Source organism: Miscanthus floridulus, chromosome 12, assembly GCF_019320115.1.
Source record: "Miscanthus floridulus cultivar M001 chromosome 12, ASM1932011v1, whole genome shotgun sequence".
NCBI lineage: Eukaryota > Viridiplantae > Streptophyta > Magnoliopsida > Poales > Poaceae > Miscanthus > Miscanthus floridulus.
The window spans coordinates 16,758,325-16,781,346 of NC_089591.1; the positions used below are offsets into that span (position 1 = coordinate 16,758,325).

At 45.3% G+C, this 23,022-nt stretch overlaps 1 protein-coding gene across 1 annotated transcript; it reads left to right on the forward strand.

Moving 5' to 3' along the window:
- The first annotated feature begins 2,983 nt into the window (after nt 1-2,983).
- LOC136495587 (uncharacterized) lies at nt 2,984-10,964 on the forward strand. The gene is made up of 8 exons (XM_066491478.1): nt 2,984-3,179; nt 3,570-4,247; nt 4,373-4,486; nt 4,599-4,742; nt 6,445-6,516; nt 6,616-6,687; nt 8,261-10,796; nt 10,892-10,964. The coding sequence occupies exons 1-8, from the start codon at nt 2,984-2,986 to the stop codon at nt 10,962-10,964; spliced, it is 3,885 nt and encodes a 1,294-aa protein (XP_066347575.1).
- Nucleotides 10,965-23,022: the final 12,058 nt, after the last annotated feature.

Here is a 23,022-nt window from a genome sequence, read left to right on the forward strand (position 1 = left end):
ATCTACGCTCAATTTCTTTATTTATATCTCTGGTCTTCAATTTTCATCCCTCAAGGTAAGGTTTGCTTGCATAACTACTATTCTTTTTGAAAGGGGCGGCGAAAGCTTTGCCGTTCATTTTATTAGACGAAGGAAAGCAAAAGAAGCAAAAGAGAGTTACAAAATATTTACAATACCAGACCCCCTGGAACAGCCCATATCTACAAAGTACCAACTAACATCCTTACACAGGAGAGGCTAACCCAGGGGAACCTCTGAGCACAACTACATAAAGAACAACAACAACCATGAAGAAAACTGCCCTCCAACCATACGCCTAGATCGGGAACCAGAAAAACCAACATCAGCACTAGATTAGTGAAAGCTTTCAGTACTATTTGACCCCAAATCATATTGTTGAATGTCCTCCTTGCATAGCAAAGTCACTTGTCTTGGTTGTAGAGTTTTTTGTTGGAAGGTTCTTCGATTTCTTTCTTTCCAAATATTCCACCAAAAATAGTTGTGCTTACATAACTACTATTCTAATTATGCATATATAGTAGTGTAGTCCACTCATTGGTCCAGTGATGCTACACCATATGGGATGATAGGAATCATGGACGACAAGCTAATAAGGATGATGCACCCTAGATGCAGGACTTTAACCAACTACTTGACGACCTTGGTAGATGAATATATACACGTACATGTCTCCAAGACATACACCATGTAGGCCTTTTTCCGCCAAATTAAACAAGGAAAAAACTAAGGCGCTGTTTGACAACTTAGTAAATTTCTACCGATGAAAATTTAAGCACATGTAATCCCTTGTGCACAAGGAATCCCCTGTAACTATTTCCGCTTGTGATCTGCTGTTTGGCTAGAAACTAACTCTGCAGCTCAGCCTTGTGAAACGATTGACATTTGACATCTTAGGTTGGATACAGAGAAAAATGAAGAAAAATTCAACATCATGTGATTATACTTCTGCTGGTGCTGTCCGATTGCCAAATCATGGCCTGCTGCTACTTGTTGAAGCATATTGTCGATCGAGAAAACCATGCTTCTGAGCTATAATAGGGGAAAAACAAAGAACACAAAACAAGGCAGTCAGAGGAGGACGCGATACAAACTTGCAACCGCTCACCAGCCTCGTCACCGGCAGCTGAGCGACATCAACAGACCCGACAGCCTCGCTGTAACTGAGCTTCGCCACCGCCTGTCGCTTGCATGGGATCGATTGCTCGACAAGCTCACCAGCCTCGTCGTCGTCATCCTGACCGTGGATCCTCGGTGCGCCATTAGACATGTAGAATCAAAGTTGTACTGCACCAGCGGTGCTGATTCGCTGCAGCACCCAACACAGACTCAGCCCTGCTGCCGCAGCCTTGTCTCCCCTTGCACAGGCTCGATGTAGATCAGATCCCGGCCAGCAGTAACGTGGATCAAAGTCGCGGGGAGCGCACATCGAGTCCGGCATAGATGTGTGAATTGAGGAGGGGAATCGAGATGTAGAGGATGGAGAGGGACAAAAGGAATCATGGTTCATTGAGTGGAGGAAGGACGAGCGATGAGAAGAGTCGAGAGGTGGACGACGATAAGCAAGGACGGAGCCGCCCAACTTCTGTCGTATTTTTATCGTGGGCTAATGAGATGATTATTTTTTTCCCGGTGTAAAGGCTAAATACCGGTCTGGGCCTATTTATTTTACAGGCCATCCAAGCAGCGTTTTCATGTCTAGGCTGGAAAATTTGTGGGCTGGTATTTTACACTTGTTTTTTACACAAAACCAGACTTCCAAACAGGGCCTAAGAGTGTGATAAAAAAAAACATGTAGGCCTTATATAGATATAGTCGGATTCATCTCAATTTACGTATATTGAGATGTGTTAGGGTGAATTGATACTGAATCCAACTACATTCAAACAAGGCCGTAGTACGTAGAATCATTAGAGCTTATTAGTTATTCCTGCCATCTGGTCTATTGGTGGTGAGAGAAAAAAAGGCATCTTTCAGTTTTGAAGGAAAACTGTCACACCATCCTTATCGGTGGTCGATGGAGCCACGAAACGACGATCGATTAGAGTGCTGCAGGAGTGAACCACACAGTGCTGTGGGCGGTCGTCTCGAAACGTACAGTCATTAGGCTAGCGCACACTTGGTATAGCTATTATAGTTATAAAGGTGGTGATGGTCATCTCTAGTCTCTTTCGCGGAAGCTTCCTGTACGTATTTCCTGGGACTGTTTCACTCAATTCCTGGGCACCCTCACCCCCCAGGCATGCATGCTTCTCATGTGGCGGCAGTGCGTGCAGCTCTTGGATGGATGGCGCAGCCCTCTTGTTGCTTTCCAAAAAAACTAAAGGTGCTGGGAACAGCGGTATCCTGCCACGTAGTGGTTCCAGAGGAAACAAATAAATGAAGAATGAAAAATAAAATACAAATACAAAATAAAAATGAAAAAAAAAGCTGGCATACATTTTCACCACACTACAGCTGTCAATATCATTTTTAGCTGGCATTAACAAAGATATTTAAAATGGATCCAAGGGCCAAGACTGCTGATATGGCACTGGGAAAAATATTTAATACTAGTATATCTTGAGGATAGGTGATATCTGGTACAGATATCACATTATTAAATACCAAAACCATGTATGAAAGAAAGCCTGACCCCACCTAACCTAGGGGCTACCTTTTTTGCCTACAAAAGGGAGGAGCGGGGTTCTCGTGCAGGCTCCTGCGCCCATAACCATTTTCTCCTCTCTCCACCACCAGTGACACAGGTCCGCAACACCCTTTAACTGTGTTGCTCTCAGTCCCAGCCTAGAGCGCCTAGCTTTGGGATCTGCAAGAAATTCTCGATCGTACATCCTCTCGAGAGGATCTCTGCAGATCGATCGAGAATTCCAAGCAGCAATCTGCAGGTTTGTGGCCTGTCTGCTTTCTGTTGCTAGCTCGTGGGTTTGTGCGATCTGTGGATCGTGCGTGTGACAGATCTGAAATGGATGGGTCGGGTGGTCATCAGCTGCCACTGGAATGGCCGCATCCAGGGCCGTATGGCTATGATCCATACACCAACACGTTCCTGCCATTGCCGTACTATGGCTATGGATTTGGTGTAGAGTATAGCTGGAATCCTCCAAACCAACAACAAGGCCCTGTTCCAGCTCCTTATTCCAGCTCCTCATTTCCATTAGGTGCATCTTTTTTATTTTAAATGAAAAATAATTATATATCTTCCCTTTTTTTTGCGAGGAGTTATATTTCTTCCCTGTGCAAGTAGTTCTTCGATGGATCTATGGGGAGCGAGTATTGTCATGCGTTTAGCTTTCACTTTTGGGGGGTTTTCGATGCAAGGAGATGTGGATCTCTTATGTGCACATAGTATTATTTTCTGTGTTTCGATATATTTGCATAGAAAATTTTTTGATATAATACATATACTCCGATCCTACATGTTTTCTTCGATCTACATGCATGTGTTGTCCATCTCCTTGAGTAGTGTGCTTATATATACATGCGTATATGACTACCGTCAAGAAGGTTTCTCTTGCTGATTTAGGTCATCGATCTTGTGATGAACGCAGGTCGTGCTCCCATGGCAGGGGCACAACGAGGAAGGGGTCGTGGTCGTCACGCACAACGAGGAAGGGGTGGTCGTCACGGCTTCAGCGCACCACGCCAGCATGGTGGCCCTGGACTGCTAGGCTCCGACCCTTCAAGCCAGCCACCTGCGCAACTGCAGCCTCCAGTTCCTGTTCCTCTTCCCTCAGAGAAGAGGGACCCGACTCCTCCACCACCTGCTTCGTCATCACCAAGCTCCCATGCGATGACTCCTCCCGTGTCAGATCCGGTGAAAGATTCCCATGTCGTCGATGTGTTAGTAGGCTTGGGTGGCAGCAGCACATCAGCCACTGACAAGAAGAGGTTGCTGCCACTAGATCCACCAGCACCCATGAAGAGTTCTGAGGTCGATGTGAGCATGGCTCACAGGCATGATGACCAGGGTGATGTGCTAGGGTTGAATGTCTTCATGGCAAAAAAGAGGCTGCTTTCAGCAAAGGCTGCTTTGGCCGCAGATGCTGATGCTGAGGAAGAGGCTAAGGCCGCCGCTAGGAAGAAGACTCGCCTTGGCTGGGGTCAGGGCCTTGCAAAGTATGAGAATCGTCGGTACAAGAAGGATGATGAGACTACACATAAAATTGTAGCTCATGATGGAGCCACTGGTGAACCTGTTTCTTCTCACGGATCAAGTCCGCCACTAGGTGAAGCCATACAAACTAAAACCCTACCAGTATATATGACATCGATCTCCATGCGCTGCTTGTCTGTAGAAATTGTGTTTCTGTGCTTAACAAATCTCTTTGGTTTCCCTCCTGTGTACCTGTAGGAAGCAAAGGTCATGGTGACAATAACAGCTTGGACGACATGGCCGAAATGAGGGTTTCCCATGTTACTACTGCGCCTGCATTGTTCTCCAAGGGGTCTAGTCGTCCACTAACAGGTGACAACATGTAAACTTGCCGGTATACAATATATAACACCTGTCCTATGCCGGCCAGGCATGTTTTTATGAGTTTTTATTTATGAAATTGCTGTGCATTTCCACCCTGCAGGAGACCTCTGGGATCCTACTAGGAAGAATGGAAGCATAGGCAGCTTGACTGAAAAAGCTGCTTCCCCTACTAAAGTGCCTGCACGTTTCTCTCGCAAACATTGCCCCTCACCTGCAGCTGATGACCAGAACTTGAAGTCAGATGGTAAGTTTTGGGTGCTTCATTCGAGATCTGCATCGGAGGTGCACTGATCATTCACTTCAGGACTTGGGATGATACCTTTACCCTTTTGAGAAGTCACTTTGCACAGGATTTCCCTTCTTACTTTTGACCTTATCATCATATTTTCTGAGTTCCTATACATTGCTTCTGAAGCCCTCAGTAGCTGTATAAGACCATCATCTCTTACTACAGAAGCAATTGGCAAGTAGCTAGGGTTCAGAATTTCGGCCGGTTTTCAACGAAAAAAACGCGATTTTCGTTTCTATTGATGATCTCCGGTAAATGTACATACCGGTAATTTCGGTTCCATTTAGTTCAATCTTTTTTTTTCAAATCTTCGCTAAAATTTGAAAATTTTGACCGAAATTTCAGCCGGTTTTCACCGATTTCCATGATTTTTGTTTGTATCGTCCCCTCCGATATTTGTGTCTCAGCCGGTAGGCTGAACCCTTTGTAGGATTTTCCATGTCTGCTGTCCTTTGTAGCCGATATTTGCCGCAATCCAGGGACTGCTGTCCTTTGTAGGATTTTCCATGTCTGCATTGAGATCATATATGCTGTACAAATGCATCACCTGTTAACATAGTAGGATCAGAAGTAATGCAGGGGTTGTCTTTGTTATTAGGGTTTTTCTTAGTTCATGTGATCCACCAACAGGTAACTGGATGTTCACTTGCAAGTTGCAAGTAGTAATGCATCAAAGATTTGTCATCATGTAATAACCAGTTTTACTAGTTATCTGTGCACTATACATATACATATCATATTATACCATGCGATTGTGACAGTGACGATGCATGAATTGTATAGATGTTTTACACAGTACTGCACCACAAAAACATTTCTGGTTGCTGCTCTTTTATTTTTGGATGCAGAGAAAAAAATAATAATTTTACCTTTGAGTTCCTGACTTCCTGGTGCTTCCTCCAGATTTGTGTCTTGCTATTTCTGCATGTGTTCCAGGATGTGAATATTAATTTTTTTCTTGTAATTTTTGTGGTCCGACACATTCTTGGAAGGGTATGACTGATGCTGGAATATTAATATATCTTTGAACTTCTGTTCATGCTTTTCCTCATGTTTTCTGTATTACTATACTATTCTCTACAACTTGCTTTTGGAGGTGAATGGTTTTATATTTTTGTAATGATGAATGACCTCAGGAGTTGCAAGCATGTGTATCGAGTTCATTCTTATTGGCAAACTCTTTTTTGTTCTTGAGGAATTGTTTCTATTTGGAATATGTTTATGTAATGATCAAGTTTGCTGATTCTGTTTCGACATATCCATTAATCATACCACGCATGGCCTCAACTGTTGACATTGAACAAGCACTTAAGATTCATGACATAAATAGATGTTATAACTGTACACCACAAGAACTATAACACTGACTTTGCTTGCTCTTGTTTTGTTTTTCAAAACAATGACGCAGGTATATATGTGGATATATACCTATGTAGGTTAATTTTGCCTTAGAAATAATGATGGTTTCATACTGTTTTATGTTTCAGTATTCCTGCAATATGTTTTTGGAGTTGAAAGTCACAAACCTATGCAATTGCATTTGCTTTTGTTCCATGGAAATTGACCTATCTAAAGTATACTTCTCAGTCTATAGCTACTGCCCAGATATATGTTTACGAGTTTACCAAATTACTGTCATTTCTATCTCTACCTGTAGGATGCATTGGTGATCTTCGAATTAGATTCCCTAAAGTGTATGCTGTCCCTCGCAAAGGTAGCCCGCCACCAGGTGACTTATTTATACACTTTCAACTAATCCATATAATATAACACCTCGACCAGATGTTTCTGTGATTACCAACATTTTTTGTGTGATTTTGAGCTGCAGAGGACAACAGCATGACGGCAATTGCAGTGGCTGCGCTTGGTTCTTCCTCTCAGGGATGTGATGCACCACCAGGTAACTGGACGTTGACTTGCAAGTGAAAAAGCTTTGCCATATTATCAATGCGTTTGTGACAGTGTGATAATGCATGACTGTAGAGATGCTTAACACAGTACTACGTCACCACAAACTTTTTTGCTTGCTCTTTTATTTTTGGATGTGGATACCTAGAAAAAATTAGTTATACCTTTGGGTTCCTGCTGTGCTTCCTCCAGTTTTATGTCCTGCTATTTCTGCAAGCGTTCCTGGATGTGAATATTTTGTCATATATTGATTAATTATACCTTAGAATTTATGCCAGTTTTGGTGCTGTTTTATGTCTACTATTCCAGCAACATATTCCTTGAGGTGAAAGTCACAAACCTATGCAATTGCATTTCCTTTTAGCTCCAAGCACTATTCCAAAACAGCAAAAAGAAGACATCGAATTTAGTGAGATGATGCCCGAGATCTACATATAGGCCAGTGTTCGGCTGGCCGGCTGGCCAGCCACCTCACAAAAACACTATTTACGTCCTGCCAGAACAGTATTTTTCTCTCACAACAATCAGCCGGAACAGTATTTTTCAGTCCTGCCGAACAGGCCCATACACTTTTGTGCTTGGAAATTAGTTGACCTATCCAGAGATATATGACATTAATTGGTTTAACTCAGAATATAATATGACTACTTAGTTTTGTCCATCTTATGAATGATATGCCAATTTTATACCATTTAGAGATGTTTTGAATTCAATGGAAAAGAATGGATTATCATAATGGGTGTAATTTTCAACACTGGGCCAGATAGTAGCCTATTTGTAAATTTGGTTTGGCTTGATGTGTAGTGAACTCGATGGAGGCGATTTTGATCCTTCCTGTATATTATTAGTCTTTGAAGTTAGTTTATGATAACCAAGATTTTGTGTTGTAAATATATGATTCTTTCAGTACCACCTTACTATATACTCTCTTCTTGATTTAATCAATGAAAAATAAAGCCATGTTTATCATCATATGTTCACTGTTGCACTTGTTATATAAACATGAGGTGAAAGAATCAATTGCACATATAAATCCTAACATGCATGGAATAGAACATCTCAGGCCAAAAATGATGACTTGCAGTCCGTAATAAGGATCTTGATTTATAATGTATAGTAATTTATAAACTAAAACATACCCTATGACATATGTTATTATAGTTCTGCATAGCGCAGAACCTTGAGACTTTCATTAGCTCCCCAATATTTCTTACCATCTAAAACTTGACTGCTTAATGGGTGCGTTCTTCAAAGCAATTGTTCATAGATAAATTACTTAAAAATTTGACTGGGTAGCTTGAAATTAATTTTTTAACAAAAAAATGATATATGCTGAGTTATAGCAAATTATCATCATGAGCATATATGTTTTACATGTGAAAATAAATAACTGAAATCAGTAAATTTGTTATGCTTTCAGATTTTTTTTTTCAATTCTCTTGTAGTACATAAACCATTACTGTTTCAGCTACTTTTAATTCTATATTATTGAATTTCAAACCATGCATATACACAACCATTGTTTTCTCTAATTTATTCTTTCCTATTATCCTGTTTTGAAGCAGATGAAAGTAGCATGAAATTTACGAAGGTTCAAGATGTTCCACCAAGAATGGAAAAAGTAATTGTTAAAATGGTACATAAGCCTAGGAAGATTTTGCCGAAGAATGTTTTGTCTGATGAGGAGCCAGAAACTGATGAGCTTCAGGGATCGAAACTTAAGGAATGGTCACAGGAAGAAAAGGATGTATTTTCAGAGATGATTACAATATTTGGTATGAACTTTTCCAAGGTCTCATCTTTTCTTAGGCACAAAACGACAGCAGATTGCATGGAGTATTATTCTGAGCACTATAAATCAGAATGCCATAAGGAAGCACAGAAATGTCTGCCTACTACTGTGATACAATCTCAAAAAAAATGTTGTAATGAGAATGCTGCACCTCTTGTGTCTGGGATAGCAACAGTTACAGCTACTAAAAAATACGAAAGGATGAATGCCAAGGCAGAAGATGTAAAGAAGCCTGAAAATCAAATTCGCCATGAATCTATTGCTAATCTTCTAGCACACAGCCTTCCAGATAAGGGGCATGGTGAATCATCTATGGATGAACATGAACATGCAACTGGAAAAGTTTTAGTAGGTGAATCGAATGCTACTCCATATCCACTTGGAATGAGATCTAGTCATGCTGCCTGTTTGACCATCTCCAAAACTGAGGCACCAGTGTTGGAGAATTTCAATGAGGACAGCTGTTCCAATGAGGCAGTTTGCATCACAAAGTCTTCGTCTAAGGTGAAGGAAAATGTACCACAAAGTGTTCTGATTGCAAACCATGGTGATGAAGGAAATTGTGTGGCTGGTGGGTCATGTGGACAGGATACCTTGAAAATAATATTTTTCCCTGATGAGAGGAGTGCTAAGCTAGCAAATGGTACCATTAAAGGTGATCAGATCAAAAGTGGAGCTAAAACTGCTGAGCTCTGTTCTTCATTGAAGGAATGCAATGATGCTGCGAAGCATCATTCATGGAAAGCGACAGAAAAGAAGCTGGCTAACTCAAATATTGATGATGGTAGAATGGCCCCATCTTATATGAAAAACCCTAATAGCAAAGACAATCCCTGGATTACTTCTGATCCAGCTGCTATGTTATCAGGTCCTGCATTTGTACAGCATATGATGGAATTCGATGAAGCAATGGAGAAGAAAGAATCAGAAAAAAATGATGACAAGGTCAAAGGCAAGGAGAGACCGGTTCTCTGTGTTGCATCAAAACATGGCAGTGGTATACAGATGAGGTTCGAAGTGAATTCACAGAAGGAGATGGAAAAAGTTGATAGTATCGCAAGCCCAGAAGGAAATGATCTCAATGCAGACATGGAAACTCCTACAAAGGACAGCAGTCCCTGGGTTGCCACTAATGCTTCTGTAGTAAGAGATGATGGTCTCATACAGCGACTGAGGGCTTCAGAAGCAATGTATAGAAACTCAGAAAATAATGATGCTAAGGTCAAAAGTAAGATGGGAAATCCTGTGCACAGTGTTGTTTCAAAAGAGAGCAATGGTATTCAATTGAGTTGCAATGTTACTGCTCAGAAGGGGAAAGGTATTGTCCCAAGTCCTGAGGTGAATGATCTCAATGCACCTCCTATGCAGATCTCAAATGGAGCACCCAACACTTACCATCTGCCATCAAGTTCTGGTTCTGCTGCCTTGGACATGGTTCACGCAAACTCTTCTTACGTTGCAATGGATATAGATCTGAATATACCGCTTGATGTGACACCAATTGATGTGACCTTAGTAGACCTGGGGAGCAGTACTGCTGAAGCTTCCATGGGTCGCAGTAGCGAGGCAATAGATTCTGATGCAACAATGGGGATAAGTCCCTCACAGACTACTACTACTGTAACTCAAACTGCTCAGCAGCAACCTGCTAATCAACCTGGCTCTATTGTGCTTTTTGGTCATGTCATCTATCAAGCTCCATCCACTGGGACAACAAACCATACTCCCAATCAGGGAAACCAGACTGTTGTCTCCTCATGCAACATGCCGTCTAATCCAGTGGTTCCTGTGATAAGGCGAAGAGGCCGTGGCCAAGTATATCCTTCATGGGCTACTACTACTAGCGTTTGGAGAAATAGTATCCCAAACAACCAGCAGGGCCAGCAAGCAATGTTGTCAAACAGGATCCTTTACGGTAGTTCGGCTAATGGTGCTTCAACTTCTGCAGCTTCGCCACTCCAGCTTCAGCTTCAGCCTGGGAGCAGTGCCCTTCTCAACATGATGAACCAGCACAGACAACCGGCTCTGGCAAACATCACTCCATACAGCATAATGAGAGGTGGTGTACCTGTAGTGCCCTCTCCTCATCTGGTACAAGGAAGCAGCGGCGGTGCTGGCTTGGTTAACTTTAATGGCTTCAATTCGGTACAACAGCAGTGGCCATTCCCTGTCGTGGATACAAGTAGAGTGGTGCTTGGCTACCCTTTCTACTACCCTGGCGCCACTGCAAACCAAGCTCCTGCTAGAGTTACTACCATGCTATCTATTGGAACAAATAATGGAGAAGGCGCATCAATAAGCAACGCTAGGTAAACAGACAACTCAAAGTAACCAAGTTATCTCTCTGTGTCTCTCTATTTGTCTGTCTGCATGTGTAACAATGTTTCTTTGGTACTATTGTTAGGGCTCCAGCAGCAGCAGGAAGAGGAAGAGGGAGAGGCGGTCATAATTCATGGCTCTCACTTGGCCGCAATTAATCAATAATAGAGTGCAAGGAAGCAATCATGTGGCCGCCAATGGTCTTATTAGGGGCTGCTTGAGAGCATCGTCGATCGATGTGTCATCGGTTTTATGTTATTGCAATTCTGGCTAGTACTGCAGAATTATCGTACTTTGGTTATTTAAGTTAGTTGATGTGCTCCCGGTGGGAGCTTAAACTCGTATTTTCTATGCTTGTTTGCATATTATCTCTTTGCTGAAACTTAATTCCGTTAGAAAACTTGATTTTAAATTTCCGGTCTTCTTGTCAAAACAATTATGTCAGTTAGTTAGTGATGAAATAATGACATCGGTTTGACAGTAAGTTAATTGGTGTATTCATGAAACCTTTGTGATTGTATGTTCTAGTTTAGATTACCAATCCAGCTTGCAAAATAAATGTGGTTTTCTTAGCTTGATGTCCTCTTTTAATCAAGAAAGTGCACATGTAGACGCTGGCTTGGTAGGCAATGCATGATGAGTTTACCTTGTGATTGATCATTGATATATACTAATTTGATAGGGTTTCGATTTTTTCAAACTACGAGAATTTTTTGTAGTGTTTGCATATGTGCTCCACAGTAGGCTACATATAGACTAGGAATTGCTAACATACATACGGAATTTTGCAAGTCTGTTTGATATTTGCAACGTATAAGATACATGCAAGTAGCAGAATGCCATGTGTTGACCGGAATTTATATATGAAACCTGATAATTTACATGCAATGGTTCATAATTATGAATAAACTAGGAACATCTATATACGTTAGATTGGGAACTCAAATGTAGCAGCCTTGAAGGAAAACCGAATAGATATTTGATACTAGACATCTGTTATATTAAGATGAGGGGGGCAGCGGTGTAGAAGAGTTGTGATAATAATTGCTGTCACCAGTGTCTCTCGGATTCTTTATCAGAGTCATAGATATATGACCTGTGTCCAGGTTATGTAGGTTGGAGGATTCTATTTCTATGAAATGGATTTAGACTGTGAGTGTAACAAAGAAGAGACTTTCATGATATGTGAAAACAAGGATGCAAAATACAAGAAAGGTTTGACAAATATACCAATATTCTAAGGGACAACAGAGGCAATCGTGTTGACGTCCCTGGCTATGATCTTTTGTGCTGGCGCTTCGAAGCGTAGCCATCGGAGCCCTTGAATATCATCAGAATGCCTTTCTAGTTCGAGAACCCTCAATCTCCACCCTAGGATGGGTCCTTGCTCGAATCAACCTTGGCAACAAATTATTTGACAAACCACTTTAGCATTTTGTAGTCATGCATCTTTGTGGTTGCCCTTGGGGTGATACTGACATGTCTAGTCCAGCATCTTCCCAAGCTCATGTTGCTGTGTGGGGGTGGTGTAGCACTGTTAGGGCACTCGGCCCTTAATTTCCTTGTTGTCAGTGGAGTCACGGGCTTCGCCCTTCCCCTGGTCTCCTTAGTTGTTGCCTATGCTGGAAAGCTCGTTAACAGAGGTCAGAGCCTTCCATCGTATCTTGTGGTTCATATTCACATCTATGATGACCTGATTAAAGGCAGTGATGTGTCCTTGATACTAGGGAGCGAATTACTCATCTTAGAGAAGCATTGAATATAGTCATGTCTGGACTCATCCTTCTTATTGATGTAGACATGGAGGTCCCAAACATTCTCAGGCATGTTGTAGGTGCCCTAGAAATTTGCGACCAAGTTGTTTTCCAGGTCTCCTAGTCCTTGATATGGCTTCCAAGAGGTCGGTTAGCCAGGTTTTGTGTTGGGGCTACCAGCATGAGCGGCAAGTAGTAGCTAGCACAGCAATCATCACTGATAGTGGACTAGGTTGCCATGCCATAGTCTTCCATCCAGGTAGTACGGTAGGTTTTGCCCGTGTACTTATCGAATCTCGATTCCTTGAACCCTGAACGCATGGGTATGTAGGGATGAAAACGGTACGGAAATATTTCGAACCGACCGCTTTCGTTTTCTATATTATGATACCGTTTTCTATATTATGATATTGTTTCCGAATTTTGCCAAACATAAAAATTTGTCATTTTCAATTGGTTTCGCAACCATTTTTAACTATTTTTTGTACTCTTTAATTGTTAAAATATAGAAATATCCCGAACCGACCGCTTTCGTTTTCTATATTGTAATACTGTTTTCGACCGTTTTCTAATATCGACCAAGTTGCCAGAGCGAAGAGTCTGTCACCGACCTAATCCTCACTTAACAATTGGGCACGTAGAAATAGCATACGAACTAGCATAAAAGTTTCTAGAAGGTTCTAGAAGGATCTAGACCTGTACATAACAGTAGAAGAAGGGGTGGGATCGGAAGGGTAACTCGAGTCCGCAGATTCGCCTCGAGCAGATGTCTGGTCGTTCGACGCATTCCTCTTTGCTGCTCCTTGCTTTTGTACACCGGTTGCAAGTTTCGTGGGCCAAGTCAAGCCAAATGCATACTCCGTCATATGCTCGAATGGCCCAAAGAGACAGCCCATAAGCAGGTACATGACATTCTACCTTCCTAAAAATTCGGCTTGTCCCCAAGCTGACTTAGTATAGAACAGTCTGCATCACTCCTAAGTTTTGCAAGCAATTGTGAAATTCAGATCGATGAAGAAAAATATATTCACCACCTGGATCCCACTGCACCTGAAGAAGCAGAGTAACATGGGATTCTATTACAATGTGAGTAGCATTTGCAATCAGGCCACACCTTCCCATGATATGTGTCACTTCCCAGGCCAACACTAGACCTCACAATGGATCATCATATATTCAGATCGATGAAGAAACTGGCCAATCTGAAACCCACAGCGTGAATATCCCATGGTGTGCGAGACCCTTTTATTGCTGTGAATCTTTGGTAACTGATTCTTCTCTGACATAAGTGATCCCCAGACACTTGCATTTGTGATGCTCGAAGCTACCAACAAAATCAAGCAAAATACCAGCATACTGTGTCATAGTATCTGAGATGAGGTAGGGCAATACCAAAATTCAGCTGCTCCTAGCACACTCCATAACAACTGCAGCTTCTCTTGTAATGCCACTGAAAAAGATGAACTGATCACTTGAATTGAACATCGTCAGTTCAGGTGATGATCCTACATTTCACAACCCAAAAATATCATAGCCTTTAAGCAGCTCCAAACTTGCACTTGCATCTGCCCTGGTGTATACAGGCAGTTGGCACAGAATCGGCAAACAAAATGAAAAATGCACAATCTTAGCGAAATGTACTAATACATCCTCATTTGATTTTCCTCCCATCATCGGAAACACCTCTCCATATCTCAAGTTACAATATTTCTCAAACCCCATCAAATAATATTGCTATTAGACTGAAACTTTGTCTCCATCATCTGTTGGTCCCGAGATCTCCCGCACTGGTGAGCCGACCGCTCACCGTTATTACCGACCACATATACTACGGCTGGAGGTAGAAGAGGGAGAGAGAACAGAGCGCACACACACAGCACAAGCACCAGCGTTGGCCGGAGCTCTGCGTCGGAGATGGCAAAACTGAACTCGCTCACTTTACTGAGTTGCAATGGGAAGCTACATATACAACTCTACCCATCTAATCCTAGTACACAGACATGCCAGGCTGCCATACTGCTACAGTGACTAGATGTGACAGCAGGGCTGGCTTGGCGCCTGCCCCTGCTGTGGCTACAGTGCGGCAGGGGAGCCTTTCCGCGCCTGCCCCTAGTCACGGCTATAGTGCAGCAGCAGAGAGCCCTTTCGGTGCCTACCCGTGCCGCACGTTCAGAGATGGGAGAGCGGCAGATTACTTTACAATTCTTTCCTATAATCCTGCTGCTAACCCTAGAACCTCCACCATGCCGATCATCTTCGTCAGCTCCATGAACCGAAGAGCGGCTTGGTGAGGACATCTGTGAGATGTCGACCAGTTTCAACGAACTCGATGATGATCTGCCCTCCATCAACACAGTCCCTGAGGAAGTGGAACTTGATGTCGATGTGCTTGCTCTGGTCGTGGAGAACCGGATTCTTTGCGAGGGCGATGGCGGGCTAGTTGTCCACCATCAGTGCTGGTGGGTGAGCTTCCACAATTGTCAGCTCGCCCAGCAGCCGACGCAGCCACATAGCTTGGCACACCGCTGTGGCCAGCCGTCACGTACTCTGCCTCACACTTGGACAGCGCCACCACCTTCTATTTCAGCGACAGCCATGGGATTGGAGCCGACCCGAGGAAGACGAGCACACTAGAGGTGCTCCACCATCTGTCGATGTCCCCGCCATGTATGCATCGCTGGACACAGTGAGCTGCAACCCACTTCCGTCAGTCTTCTGGAAGACAATCCCCTAATCCACCATCCCCTTAAAGTAGCGCAATGGCCGCTTCACCGCGGCCCAGTAATCCTCTCAGGGATCCTCCATGAAGCGGCTGACATAGCCCACGACGAACGCAATGTCCGACCTCGTGTGGACTAGGTATCGTAGACCACCGACGATGCTCTAGTAGAGTGTTGCTTCTACCCTCGCTGTGGTACTAGCCTTCATCAGCTTCAGCTGCTCCTCCATCGAAGTCATGCACGGCTTGCACTGAGTCATGCCACTTCGCTCCAATAGCTTTGAGGCATACATGCTCTGACCGAGCGTGAGCGCCCCCTTCCCCTATCTCACCTTGATGCTGAGGTAGTAGGAGAGCGTGCCGAGATCACCCATTCAAAAATGAGACACCATCTCACGCTTGAAGCTGTCGATGTCCTCCGCACGCGCACCAGTGACGATCAAGTCATACACATACACGCCGACGACAAGCTCCTCCTTCCCCCATTGCCAGCGTGTAGAGCGTGTTCTCGGTTGCGCACCGCATGAACCCATGCTCGCCCAGCGTGGCATCAAGCTTGGCATTCCACACTCGTGGGGCCTACCACAGCCCATAGAGCGCCTTGCGTAGTCAAAGCACCCTATGCTCTACTCCCTTGATGGCAAAACCCGGAGGTTGCCTGACGAAGACTGTCTTCGCTAGCTTGCCATTGAGGAAGGCCAATTTTACATCCAGCTGATGGATGCGCCAATCCTTCTCTGCTGCCAAAGCCAGCAACAGTCGGATAGACTCCATGGGCGCTATTGCTGCAAAGACTTCCTCAAAGTCGATGCCCTCGCGCTGGACAAAACCTCGGGCGATGAGGCGTACCTTATGCTTAACAATGGCACCACGCTCATCCCGCTTGACCTTGTACACCCACATCAGGCCGATCGGACGGCATCCTAGAGGTGGATCAACGAGCTCCCAAGTCTTGTTTTCCTCGATCGCCTTCATCTCCTCCAGCATCGCCCGTCGCCAATTTGCATCGAGCTCAGCCAGTGCGAACGTGGGTGGTTCCTCTGTACTAACGAGAAGCAGCTCTGACTCATTGAGCAGCCGACCTGCGAGGCCTGAGGACCTTGTGCCACAGACGATGTCATCTAGCCTGCGGAACCGCACCTCTTCACCATCGTGGAAAGCATCCACGAACTCTATGATGTCGCTTGGAGGTGAGGCAAACTCGGTCGGCATTGATGGAGTCCCTTGTTCCGCCAGAGTGGTCGGCACAACACCTGGAGTGCTCAGCACCCCAGCTACAATGCTCGGCACCACTCCTGTAGTGCTCGGCAACCCTCCCAGAGTGCTCGGCAACCCTCCTGGAGTGCTCGGCACCACTGCAAGACCTCTTGGCTCTGCTACAGGAGCGTTCGGCACCCGTCCTAGAGTGGTCGGCACCACTGCAGGACCGCTCGACACCACTCCTGGTGTGCTTGGTACCCCTCCTAGAGTGCTCGGCACCACCCCAGGAGTGCTTGGCTCTGTTGCTAGAGTGGTCGGCACCTCCTCTCCAGTGTCTCCACCACCGTGGATGACCAAGTGCTCAACAATGAAGGTGCTAGTAAAGCCGCCAGCTTCCCCATGCTCAGAGTGTCCTAGTCCTAGGCCACCTTCTCGTCAAACAAAACATCACGTGAGACAACCACCTTGCCTCCGCGTGGGTCATAGAGCGGATATGCCTTGGTACTTTCCTCATAGCCTAGGAGCACCATCAGTGTGCTCCTATCCTCTAGCTTGGTGAGGACCGGCTTCATCTTCCTAACGTGGCTGATGCAGCCGAATGTCCGGAAGAAGGACACGCTTGGCTTGTGCCCATACCAAGCTTCGAACGGTGTCACGCCCTTTCAGGGCCTTTGTGGGCACGTGGTTGAGGATGAACACCATCGTGGTCACCGCCTCACCCTAGAACCCTATCGGCATGCTCTTGGCCTTTATCATGGATCAAGCCATGTCGACCACCTTCTGGTTCTGTTGTGGTGAGTATGGCATGGTGTGGTGTCACACCACACCCTAATCCACGCAGTATGCAACGAACTCCACCGAAGTGAATTTGCCACCACGATCAGTCCACAGCATGCGCAGCTTCTTGCTGCTCTTTGCCTTCGCATGCGCCTTGAACTTCTTGATCACCTTTGTCGCCTCATCCTTGCTCATTAGGAGTTGCAGCCACATATAGCGACTGTAATCATTCATGAGCAGGAAGAAGTACCACGCGGCCACCATTTGTGCCTGGCATGATTGGCCTACAGAGATCGCCGTAGATGAGCTTGAGAGCATCCACCGTGTGATACTTGACCGCCTTTGGGAACGGTAGCCTCCTCTGCTTCCTGGCTAGGCAGCTGTCACACAACTTGCCTGTGTGCGACGTCGCCATCAGGAGAGTGGCCTCATCATCCTCATCAGCCTCAACTAAATTAGCCTCAGCCTACTTCTCCTGCTTGCAATTTGAGCACTCCTTTGCCCAATGGTCCATCTTCCCATAGCACCAGCAGACATTGGGGTCGACCTTCTTCTTCTTCTTTTCCGAAGAAGTCTTGCCACGGTGCTTGCCATCGCCACCGTGGCTGGAGGAGGCTTCCCCGGACTTCTTCATTCGAGTAGCCCACTCCTCCTCTGTTAGTAGCAGCTTGCTGCTGTCCAACGTTGTTGTGGCCTGCTCCATGCACTCACCCACCAATCACAGATGGCCTATCATATCCTCAATGGTGAGGGTGGACAAGTCCAGTATCGTCTCTATGGAGAGAGTGATCTAGATGTACTTCACTAGCATGGAGTGGAGGTACTTGGAGACTGCCTCTTCTTCGTCGATGGTGATGCTGTGGCTCCTTAGCTTGTTGATGAGTGACTACAGGCGGAGGCAGAAGTCCTCCATCGACTCACCATCCTTGAACTTGAGGTTGGCGTACTCCAGCTTCAGCAGCTGGGCCGTCGTCTTCTTTGCGCAATCGGAGCCGATGCATATCGCTGCAATGGCCTCCCACGCCTTCTTAACAGAGTTCTTTGCCCCAAATGGCTCCCTGTACTCCGCTGGCACAGCAGCGATGATAGCCTCCAATGCTGACATGTCATCTTCTTTGTTGTTGGTGCCCTTATCAATGGCATTCTAGAGCCGTCAGGCTCTGAGCTTGACCTTCATGGTCACCGCCCACTCGCTATAGTTGGTGCGAGTCAGTGTCGGTCAACTGGTGCTACTAACCTCCTGCTTTGTGCACACGACGACCTTCTGTCATGGTTGGGCAGCCACAGCAGCGCCACTGCTGTCGTCCATCTTCAAACTGTTTGTCATCTCCAGCGGTTAGTACGGCGACGGTGCTTGTATGGCTTTGATACCACTTGTTGGTTTCAAGATCTCCCGTACGGGTAAGCCGACCGCTCACCGTCGTTGCCGACCACACACACTATGGCTGGAGGTAGAAGAGTTAGGGAGAACAGAGCGCACACACACAGCACAAGTATCAACGTTTGCCAAAGTTCTGCAGAGGAGATGACAAAACTAAACTCGCTCACTTTATTGAGTTGCAGTGGGAAGCTACATATATAACTCTACCCATCTAATCCTAGTACACAGACATGCTAGGCTGCCAGGCTACTATAGTGACTAGATGTGATAGCAAGGCTAACTTTGGTGCCCTCCCCTGCTGTGTCTACAGTGCGGTATGGGAGTCTTTCGGCGTCTACCCCTGCTGTGGATATAGTGCAGCAGCAGGGGGCCCTTTTGGTGCCGGCCCCTGCTGTGCATTCAGAGATGGGAGAGTAGCATATTACTTCACTGATCTCAGAATGCTTCTTGTGTGCCCAGATTTTCCAATGATTACATTTCTCTGTAAACAATCTCCTTGATCAACCAAGCTGGCAACAAGCATATAACTGAAGCACTGACATTTTACTTTGGGGTGGTGGCCATGTATGTGTATAGTTGAAAGGTCCTAATATGGCTAGAGGGGGGTGAATAGCCTATTTAAAAATCTATAAATCAACTAGAGCAATTTGATTAGTATGACAAATAGCGTAAGCAAACTTGCTCTAGCTCTACAAGGGTTGCAAGCCACCTATTCAACAATTCTAGTTGCAATGATTACTTAGGCACACAAACTTGCTATGTAATTACTCACTAAGAGCTCTCAACCTTGCTACTCTAAAGAGCTCAACTAGATGAATATAAATAATAAAGCAAGCTCTCAATTCTAATTATACTAAAGAGCTTGTGTCAACTAGTTTGCAAGAATATAAATAAGTGAGTAAGGTGATTATACCAACGTGTAGGGGATGAACCAATCACAAGATAAATATATAGCCAATCACCGGGAGAATGTCAAAGACAAGAGACAATCGATTTTCTCCTGAGGTTCACGTGTTTGCCAACACGCTACGTCTCCATTGTATCGATCAACACTTGGTGGTTCGGCGGCTAAGAGGTGTTTCACAAACCTCGTCCACACGATTGGACACCGCAAGAACCGACCCACAAGTGAGGTAACTCAATGACACGAGCAATTTACTAGAGTTACCTTTCGGCGCTCCGCCGGGGAAGGTACAACTCCCCTCACAATCACCGGAGATGGCCACGAACAATCACCAACTCGTGCCGATCCTCCACCGCTGCTCCAACTGTCTAGGTGGTGGCAACCACCAAGAGAAACAAGCGAAATCCGCAGCGCAACACGAATACCAAGTGCCTCTAGATGCAATCACTCAAGCAATGCACTTGGATTCTCTCCCAATCTCACAAAGATGATGAATCAATGATGGAGATGAGTGGGAGGACTTTGGCTAAGCTCACAAGGATGTTATGTCAATGAAAATGTGCAAAGGTTGTCCCTTGAGCCGGCCATGGGGCTATAAATAGAGCCCCCATCAAATAGAGCCGTTATACCCCTTCACTGGGCAAAACGTGCTCTGACCGGACGCTCCGGTCATACTGACCGGATGCTGGCCCTTAGCGTCCGGTCACTCGATGGACGCCACGCGTCACCAGCTTCAAACGTTGTTTGTCAGATTTCAACGGCTACGAAGCTGACCGGACGCTCCAGTAAAACTGACCGGATGCTGAAGCCCCAGCGTCCGGTCGTTTCCAGTAAGCTCCTCGAGGCATATTTTTTGACCGGACGCGTTCGGTCCACCTTGACCGGACACAGACCAGCGTCCGGTGCAATACCCTAGCCACTGTGCTGTCTGACAGCTTGACCGAACACAGCCTTTCAGCGTCTGGTCGCTGAGTGACCTAGAGTCCGGTCAGTAGACCAACGCCAGCATCATTTCGACCAACTCCATTTCAACTCTAACATCTTCACCCTTGCTCAAATGTGCCGACCACCAAGAATTTTGCATCCGGCGCAATAGAAAATAGGCATTTCATTTTCCCGAAAGCGCCGAATTTTGCATCCGACCCAAACCCATCTCAACCCTGCAAACACCTTGTGCACATGTGTTAGCATATTTTCACAAATATTATCAAGAGTGTTAGCACTCCACTAGATCCTAAATGCATATGCAATGAGTTAGAGCATCTAGTGGTACTTTGATAACCGCATTCCGATACGAGTTTCACTTCTCTTAATAGTACGGCTATATATCCTAAATGTGATCACACTCACTAAGTGTCTTGATCACTAAAACAAAATGGCTCCTACATTTTATACCTTTGCCTTGAGCCTTTTGTTTTTCTCTTTCTTCTTTTCCAAGTTTGTGCATTTGACCATCACCATGCCATCACTATTGTCATGATCTTTGCATTGCTTCATCACTTGGAGTAGTGCTACCTATCTCATAATCATCTTGATAAACTAGGTTAGCACTTAGGGTTTCATCAATTAATCAAAACCAAACTAGAGCTTTCAATAGTTCACTCCAATTTTTCAGCACCCAAATAATAGCAACATACTTTTTGTCACTGATTGACTAGATTTGCAAGATGGCAAAGGGCTTAATCGTAGCTCTTCTTTGCTAGCCATGGAGGCTTTGGTTATAGGCCACTACACTCAACAACCAATGGATTTCCACACAAACAAACTAATCACCTAATGTTAGAAATGGAGCAGGTGGTGCCCATGGTTGTTGTAGTTCTGAAAACACCTTCTCATGGTGGAGTATGCCCTTGATGGAGAAATCATTCATGGTGAAAGCACAAAGGCTGAGAGGCAATACCTTGAACATTGCATGTGTATCCTCCATACCAACACCATACCCCAAATTCAGAGTAACAATCATTAGAGCAGACCTTGAGTTGGTGCTATTTAGCTTGATGTTGGCAACCAATGTTGCAGGCGAGTCAGACAAGGACCCCTCTGTTGTTGAAACATCCTCAGACAAGCTTTGCTCGAGTAGGAAGGTAGCCTTGGCATATTTGGGGCCGATGTTGGCTTCAAGGCCCAATGTTGAGCACTTGGTGTGTGTCAAAATGAGAGTCACAGGGTTGTCACTAAGTGGTGAAGCTGAGGTCGAGGAGGACTTGTTCTTGGCGTCGGGGGTGAACTCGGTGTCCACGGCATTGCATGGTGTCGATACTGGCCCAGAGGTTGGTGGGCCAGGTGCAGGCACTGTGGTGGAGAAGGTACATGGTGAAGGTCTTGGCGTGCGCGTGCTCAGTCTCCTCGATGTCGAAGTAGACACCAATGCGGGCACCGCCAACGAATCCGGTGCTCAGGTTGTAGGGCCCGATGAGGATGTCACGCTTGTCGATGAGGTCCAAGTCCTAGAGCGTGATGAAGGTCGTGACGTCGATGATGGTGACCATGTGCGGATCAACACCGATGAAGAAGGGGAAGGTAGTGTCAGGGTCGCAACACAACATAAAAACACCTAATAGGTAAGGTGATGAAGAACTTTGTGATGCCAAGCTAGAAGTCAAGAGCTACATCGTAGCTAGGCCGGAGCGGCCATCACCAGGGTACTGGTGGTGGGTTTCATGACTTTGTGCTCGTAGTCGTCGTCGAAGTTGGCGACGATGATGGAGAGGGCAAGGGTGATGTCCAAAGGTGGAGTGGGGGTCAAGGAAGATGTGTACGCCGCCATAAAGGCCATTGATGGCTTGCTGTTGGGAAGCTCACAGAGGTAGGAACTCCTTGCTCTAGGTCCTTGGTGTCGGTAGTGGGGATTGTCATCGATGGAGGCGATAGAGCATCAATTGCTCAGGGGGGGCTATACCATAGAGCGTTCATCTCCTCTAGCTTGGCTAGAATCTAGGTGAACATCTCCTCCATCATCATGGTGGTCACCCAAACTCCTCACTCTGTGGTGGTGTGACTCCCTAGATCGAATTGTCTCTATTACCCATTGTCACTGACGTAATCCTCAACTCAACAATTGGGCACATAGAAATAGCATACAAACTAGCATACAAGTTTTTGGAAGGTTCTATGCATAATAGTGGAAGAAGGGTTGGGATAGGAAGGGTAACTTGAGTCCGCAGACTCACCTCAAGCAGAGCTTGCTGTTAGGTTTAGGGTCTAGTCGTTCGATGCCTTCCTCTTTGATGCTCCTTGCTTTTATTTGTACATCTAGTTGCAAGTTTCATGGGCCAAGTCAAGCCCAATGCATACTCCATCATATGCTCGAATGGCCCAAAGAGACAGCCCATGAGTAGGTACCTGACACTCTATCCTCCTAAAAATTTGGTTTGTCCCCAAGCTGACTTAGTAAACAGTGAATTGCCTAGATCCCATGTCATTCGGTGCAGCTTTGAATCAAAACTGACAGCAGCAATAATTGCTTCACCTTGGGTTGTCA

What these genes read in the sequence shown, in the direction of transcription:
- LOC136495587 (XM_066491478.1), top strand. Translation starts at nt 2,984, where the DNA reads ATGGATGGGTCGGGTGGTCATCAGCTGCCACTGGAATGGCCGCATCCA. An exon ending in CCAGAACTTGAAGTCAGATG is followed by an intron (nt 4,743 to 6,444) that starts GTAAGTTTTGGG and finishes CTCTACCTGTAG; the next exon opens with GATGCATTGGTGATCTTCGA. An exon ending in GGGATGTGATGCACCACCAG is followed by an intron (nt 6,688 to 8,260) that starts GTAACTGGACGT and finishes GTTTTGAAGCAG; the next exon opens with ATGAAAGTAGCATGAAATTT.